The following is a 7413-nucleotide window of genomic DNA, read 5'->3' on the forward strand; positions in this document are numbered from 1 at the left end:
GGTTGTTGGAGTGATTTCAGTACCATGTCTAGAGTTTGTTCAGTTAGATCTTCAAGGATACTTCAGCTGGAAGCTCCTATGCTAGCTGCTCTCAATTTCCATGTGGATTTTATTAAGAATGGTCCATGTTTGTGACGAGCATATGCCATAGGTGCTTGAACAAAGAGTGGAAAAGTTCCCATATTTCAGTACCATGTCTAGTACACCCTCTCTTCCAAAATATAAGACGTCTTGGCAGTTTTGGAAAACAGGTAGTAGTTTGCTAGGTTTGCATCAGTTTTAACATCTTCCATATTATTACTGTCAGTAGCTTGCATGCCTTCACTGGAGGAAGTTAAGAGGAATTTTTGTAATGGTCTTCTGTTGGAACCTGTCGACAAATTTTTCTACACACCGAGATCTTGAGCGCTGGAATGGAACAAGTATGTCAGGTCAGTACAATATCCCTTTTGTTTCATACTACCAAATAACAATATTCTGCTGTCGGGAAAAAAGGTTATAGTCTTGTAGATCCAACTGCAAAATTGTTCTTCACTTGTTTACTGGGGTATATTGTTATTTGGTAGTATGAAACAAAAGGGATATTGTACGACAGCAGAATTGCACGTCTTTTGGGGCACACCTATTCAGAGATGGAACTTTAAAATAAGAGCTATAAGGCGATACCTATCTAGATGGGCGAAACACACCAATGAAATATACAAAAAAGAAAAGCAACGGCTCGCCACCATTATTGATGACCTCGATAAAATCGCAGAAACTCGCATCTTGTCACAACAAGAGATTGAATTGAAAAATCAATCCAATGAGAAGATTGCACGTCTTTTGCGAGAAGAGGAAATCAAATATTACCAAAGATCCAAAGCCGACTTCATCTTGAAGGGAGACAGTAATACACGATACTTCCAATTTGTCGCCAATGGTCGGCATAGGAAGAAGTGTATATTCAGTCTCCAACAAGATGAGGGGCGGATCAAAGGTCAGGCAGAGCTCAAAAGTTATATCTCGAAATACTACAAATCTTTGTTTGGGGCACCTGATGAAGGGAACTTCACCCTTGACGAGACCCGAACAGATGATATTCCACAAGTCACACCAGAAGAGAACGATATCCTCACGGCACCTTTCTCTGAGGAGGAGGTGAGAGCGGTGGTGTTTCAAATGGAACATAATAAAGCTCCAGGCCCTGATGGCTTCCCCGCAGAATTCTATCAGAATTTCTGGGATAATATCAAGACTGACCTATTAGAGTTGTTCAATTGTCTTCATGCTGGCCAACCTGATCTATTCAGGCTTAACTTTGGCGAGATTGTTTTGTTGCCGAAAATTAAGGAGGCTGAGCGAATCCAGCAATATAGACCCATATGTCTCCTTAATGTCAGCTTCAAGATTTTCACCAAAGTGGCTACTAATAGGCTCAACACGGTTGTTGACCATGTCGTCCGGCCATCTCAAACGGCTTTCATGCAAGGTAGAAATATACTCGATGGAGTAGTAATCCTACATGAGACCGTTCACGAGATGCACCGTAAACACATGAGTGGAGTAGTGTTCAAGATTGATTTCGAAAAGGCCTATGATAAGGTCAAATGGTCGTTCCTTCAACAGGCCCTAAGAATGAAAGGATTCTCCGATAAATGGCGCTAGTGGATCCAAAATTTTATTACTGGAGGTAGTGTGGCTGTCAAAGTCAATGATGACATAGGCCATTACTTTCAAACAAAAAAGGACTACAACAGGGTGACTCCATGTCTCCAATGTTATTTAACATTGTGGCTGACATGTTGTCTATTCTGATTGATCGTGCCAAGCAGGACGGTTAAATTGCAGGAGTAGTGCTCCACCTTGTGGATGGTGGCCTCTCTATTCTGCAATATACCGATGATACAATTCTTTTTATGGAACATGACCTGGATAAGGCTCGAAACCTGAAATTATTACTTTCAGCGTTTGAGCAGATGTCAGGTCTTAAAATTAACTTTCATAAAAGCGAATTGTTCTGCTTTAGAGAAGCGAGTGAGGCAGCGGCTGAGTATGCCGACCTGTTTGGTTGTGCGCAAGGCCAATTCCCGATTAAATATTTGGGAATTCCGATTCATTATCGGCGACTCACTAATGTGGAGTGGAAACATGTAGAGGAGCGCTTAGAGAAACGGTTGAGTAGTTGGAAAGGCAAGTTGCTCTCTGTTGGAGGACGACTGGTCTTAATTAACTCAGTCCTCACAAATATGGTTCTCTATATGCTCTCTTTTTTCCAAGTCCCAAGAGGGGTCTTGCAGAGGCTGGATTATTTTAGATCCAGATTCTTTTGACAAGGAAACAGTGAAAAGAAAAAATGAAGGCTAACCAAATGGAGCGTGGTTTGTAGGCCGAAAGACCAAGGTGGACTTGGCATTCATGACCTTCAGGTCAAGAATGATGCCTTACTTAGTAAATAGTTGTTCAAACTACTTACTGAGGATGGCGTTTGGCAAGCCCTGCTGCGCAATAAGTATCTAGGCCAAAAAGCTCACTAGTAGAAAAAGAGGCTTCCATACGCCCCCATTAGTCCCCAAAATAATCGAACCGCGACCAAAGGGGTCTTTAGTCGCGGTTCGGGAGGAGACCCGCGACCAACTATCTGGGCCCAGTGCGCTCGGTCGACAGCTGGCGGACGGGAGGGGCTTTAGTCCCGGTTGGCCTGGCCAACCGGGACTAAAGGTCCTCAGGCTGGCCCGAAGGCCTTTAGTCGCGGTTGGCCAGACCAACCGGGACTAAAGGTTAGTCCTTTAGTCGCGGTTGGCCAGACCAACCGGTACTAAAGGGCCCATCAAACTCTACCCCCCGGACCGCCTTTTCAGTTTTAGAAAAACCAAAAGAAAATGATGGATATGTCAAAAAAATAAAATAAAATAAGTTTCTCATGTGATATGTGGTCTAGTTGTTGGGAAAATTAACAAATATGAATTTCGACTTTATTTGCAAAATCTCTCTAGAATTTCTTAAAATGGGCATAACTTTTGCATACGAACTCGGATGAAAAAGTTTTTTATATGAAAAATCATCTACTCGAAAAGTTACATCCGAATTTAACCGGAGGAACACCGTTAAACATTTTCAAAATCCTCAAAAACCTAACAGAAAAAAAGTTACGGGGCTTTTAAGATCTAGAGAGGCAAAAAAATTCAAAAAATTTCAAATTGTGGTCAAACTGTGGTCAAACAATGGTCAAACTAATTATTCTAGAATATTAGTGTTACTAAATAATTATTTCAGTTTTTTTTAAATTTTGGTCAAACAGTGGTCAAACAATGGTCAAACTAATTATTCCAAAAATATTAGTGTTACTAAATAATTATTGTTTTTTAAAACAATAGTTTCAAACTCAAACAGTGAAATGTGTCACTTCATGCTCAAGCTAAATTCCTGAGGGTTAATAGAATTGACATCCTACTATTGTCAGCAAACAACAAGTGCAGACTTGGAAACGAGGGAGAATAGAACCCGGAAGTTAAGCGTGCTCAGGCTGGAGTAGTGAGAGGATGGGTGACCGTCCGGAAAGTTAGATGATTTGGAATGATGAGGGGTGATTAGAGATTAGAGGATAAATTGAGCAGTGATGAGGGGTGGTGATTAGAGATTAGAGGTTAAAATAATTCAGAAATTTGAAAATAAAAAAAATTCGCAAAAAAACCAGGTTTAGGGGGGCTAAAACCTGCGGAGGAGGCCTTTAGTCCCGGTTAGCCACGAGAACCGGGACTAAAGGACGGGCCTTTAGTCCCGGTTAGCCACGAGAACCGGGACTAAAGCCTTTAGTCCCGGTTCGTAAGAGGCGCGACTAAAGGGGGGGGTCCTTAGTCGCGCATCTTTAGTCCCGGTTGCACAGCCGGGACTAAAGGCCTTTGCGAACCGGGACTAAAGGCCCATTTTCTACCAGTGGCTGTGTCACAGGCCTATTGGAAACCTGGTGACTCACACTTTTGGGTTGGTCTAATGGCGGTGAAGAAACACCTTTTCCGTTTTGGATCCTTTGTGATAAAAGATGGGTCGGAGATTCGTTTCTGGGAGGATAACTGGCTGGGCAATGCCAGCCTCCGAGAACAATATACAGCTTTGTACTGCATTGTTCGCGATAAGAATGATACTCTAGCGCAAGTGCTCAGTTCATTTTCGCCGAATATTTCTTTTAGGCTGGATTTGATTGGCGCCTGTCTTATGTCATGGCAAAATTTATTGTCTCGATTGGAGTCGATAAACCTGACACAAGGACGGCATGTGTTTCATTGGAACCTCACTACATCTGGGTCCTTCACAGTCGACTCTATGTATCGTGCGCTCACGCATTCAGTGGTCCCAGTGGATAATAACAAGAAAATTTGGATGTCGAAGATTCCACTAAAGGTTAAAATCTTTATGTGGTATCTTCAAAAGGGAGTTGTGCTAACCGAAGACAATCTCGCTCGTCGCAATTGGCACGGAAGTAAGAAGTGTAGTTTTTGTACTCATGACGAGACAATCAAACACCTCTTTTTCAATGCAAGTTTGCGCGCTCTACATGGCCAGTCATTCAAATAGCGTCCAATTTGTATCCGCCCACAAGTGTTGCCAATATTTTTGGTCATTGGTTGGACGGCATTTCAAATAGGTTCAAAATGCTAATTCGGGTGGGAGCATATGCCTTATTATGGGCACTCTGGCTATGTAGGAATGATTTGGTTTTCGAGGGCAAAAACACCTCTCCTTTGCAGGTTATTTTTGCTGTATGCACTCGCTTCGTACGTGATCTACACTACACCGGACGGAGTATCAACCGCTATTCAAGACGGTGTGTACGCGGTTGGAGCGGCTGGCCAGGGAGGTCTTCACTCAGCATGGGTGGCAGCATAATCTACGGATAGCCGCACCAAGTCCTTCGACATAGGCGGACTGTCGGTCCTATATGATCCTACTATTGCTGATATGTCGCCTTTTTTATATTCTTTCAATTTGTTTTTGTTTGGCTATGTGCATCTTAGTTATACAGAGACCGGGTGATGCTTATTATGTTTTGTATCCGCTTGATGCTACATTTTGAGTCAATAAAAATGCCCTTTATCGAAAAATCTATTTACACATTGCATCACATGAAGATTCACCAAAAAGGGGTGCATATATATGCATCAAGAAGACATCACTTCTCACTAGCTAAAATATAGCCATTGACTGGCCAAGACCCGTGCAAACCATGGCGATGCCACTCTGGTTGCTGCGTGGCATTACCACAGAGCTAAGGACGGCTCTCTCCACCTCCTCTGAAGGCTTTCTTTTAAGCAAGCATATCACATACGCCATCACCGCCGCGTTGCAAGGTACCGTGATCCTATCTTCACTAGTGAACCCGAACTCGTCCTCCGACATCCTCAGGAGTTCCCCGAACACCGTTGTACTGAGGTACGCCAGCGGGACCTCGAACCGCTCTCCACCGGTGGTGTAGATAACGCAGTGGCCCTTGTCTGCGATGGCCGATGCGCCCCGCTGGTCGGCGCCGTGGATCGCCGCCATCGTCGCTGGCCTCCGCTTCCTGAGGGCTGCCGTCTGCTGCCACTTCTTTGCCTGCTGAACTAGGCTCCTAGGACTTATCATGGTGTATTTTTTCTGATAAGATGCCCTTTTGCATAAATGTGTGTTGGTACTTGATGTTTTTGGGTGGTGTGAAGACGCTTGTGTGCTAGTTCCATGTATTTATAGGATAGCAAGGGAACACTGCAGCCTTATGTTTGTCCTATGGCTATGGGTGTGTAACCATCGGTATGACTAGTTGCCAGAGACAAAGTCTTGGTGTTATCCTCCAAGGTAGCTACTTGCTCTGCATGATTGAGCCTGATACCCGCTTTTCTTCCTAGTCTGCACTTTTCGTCCACTCTGGTTATCCTTTTCTTGGTCCAGTCTATGTCAGTCTTATTCTTCCATTATGGCAGTCTGCCTCATGCTGCTTGGTTTTACATTCGTAACCGGTTGCATTGGTTCTGAATCTTCTGATTACCAGATGTTTACTTCGGTGAGCTTGTTTGTTTGTATACGTTTTCTTCTAACGTTGTTTTCAGAACAACGATCTACTCTTGACCAATAAACATGCTAGCACATGGTTCCCAACCAGTGCATAATTCAAGTTGTTTGTTTGTAGTACAAAGCCTTGGTCATTTCTCTAGGCTAATTCAACTTGTTGATGTGAGATATAGGAAAGTGAACCAATAAAAACACTGTTTATTCAACCAACTTATCTTAGTGTTTTACTGTATTTATAAATCTGAGGGCTTGTCCATTAATCAGATTCCATTTTTTGGGACACTCTTCTGTAACTAGTGGAAAATCCACTTTGTTTCTAGTACCAGATTCCCTGTGATGTGCAGTCCGCAGATTCTATCTGTGTTTATCTTGCTTTCTTAACCACTTCCTTACTTTCTGCCTTAGCTGTAATCTCAGCAACTGCTTCCTCCAGATTCCATGTGGTCTACATCAATGGTTTCTTCCTCCATTTTTCTTCTCCCGGTGGACCATTCAAGCCATTTATTTAGCTTTCTTTTGTAGATACTGTTTTCTAGATTCAGTCAAAATCCAGTGGCCATAGTACCTTCTCTAACTCACTAGTGTTCCGTGGTTTTTTTCCTTAAAACAGAACTCTATGTTTTTGAGTATGAGTTTTATTTGTGGTCATCGCTGACAGTATTTTCAACAAATGCTTTATGGAGTATCTATTTTGAAGAGTCAATTAACATGCTTGTCTTTGCTTAGCTAGTGCCGAACTAATAAGCAACTTTATGATCTTTCTAACAAGACCACTTCATAAGTGTAGCTGCAAGCTGCTGCTGTACTATGTATGACACGAGAACCTCATGGATGATAGATCATGAAACTATGCATGTTAGTAGTTAGGGTTCTGCCGGTTTTAGGGCGGAGATTGTAGGGGAAAGATGGAGGAAGACGAGGACGAGGCGCGGCGGCCGGCGGCTGGGCGCCATCCTTGCGTGGTGGAGAGAGGCGGCGGCGGCGCAAGAGGCGGCTAGGGTTAGGTCTCCCGGCTCCCTAAGGGAAGCCGAGCAAATAATGATTGCTTCTTGCTTGATTAGATTGATACATCTCCTCTCCTTATATAGAGAGGTTTACTTGGCTCCTAAGGAAACAACCCTAATAACGATAGGATAATTGGGCTAAGCCCCTAATAACGATAAGATAACTTGGGCCACAGCCCAACTGGGCTAAGCCCCTAATATTCCGGTCATAACACTTCTCCACGCCTGCACAAACACCTCGTCCTCGAGCTGTAAGGCGAGGAAGTGCTTGCTGAACTCCTCAAGGTGGTCAGCCAGCGTCAAACACCTCCGCGACAGCTGGGCAGCCAAGTCGCCGAGCCCAGCGGCGACGGCGTCCTCCTCAATGTAGTCTGCAGCCTCCAGG

The 7413-nt window shown here is 43.7% G+C and overlaps 1 protein-coding gene across 1 annotated transcript; it reads right to left on the reverse strand.

The window, feature by feature from the left end:
- Nucleotides 1-4996: 4996 nt before the first annotated feature.
- LOC123125334 (auxin-responsive protein SAUR36) lies at nt 4997-5664 on the reverse strand. Its single transcript, XM_044545849.1, has one exon. It carries the CDS (start codon nt 5599-5601, stop codon nt 5164-5166), a length of 438 nt encoding a protein of 145 aa, XP_044401784.1. The 5' UTR covers nt 5602-5664; the 3' UTR covers nt 4997-5163.
- Between the last annotated feature and the right edge of the window lie 1749 nt (nt 5665-7413).

Source organism: Triticum aestivum, chromosome 5D, assembly GCF_018294505.1.
Source record: "Triticum aestivum cultivar Chinese Spring chromosome 5D, IWGSC CS RefSeq v2.1, whole genome shotgun sequence".
In the NCBI taxonomy this organism is placed as follows: domain Eukaryota; kingdom Viridiplantae; phylum Streptophyta; class Magnoliopsida; order Poales; family Poaceae; genus Triticum; species Triticum aestivum.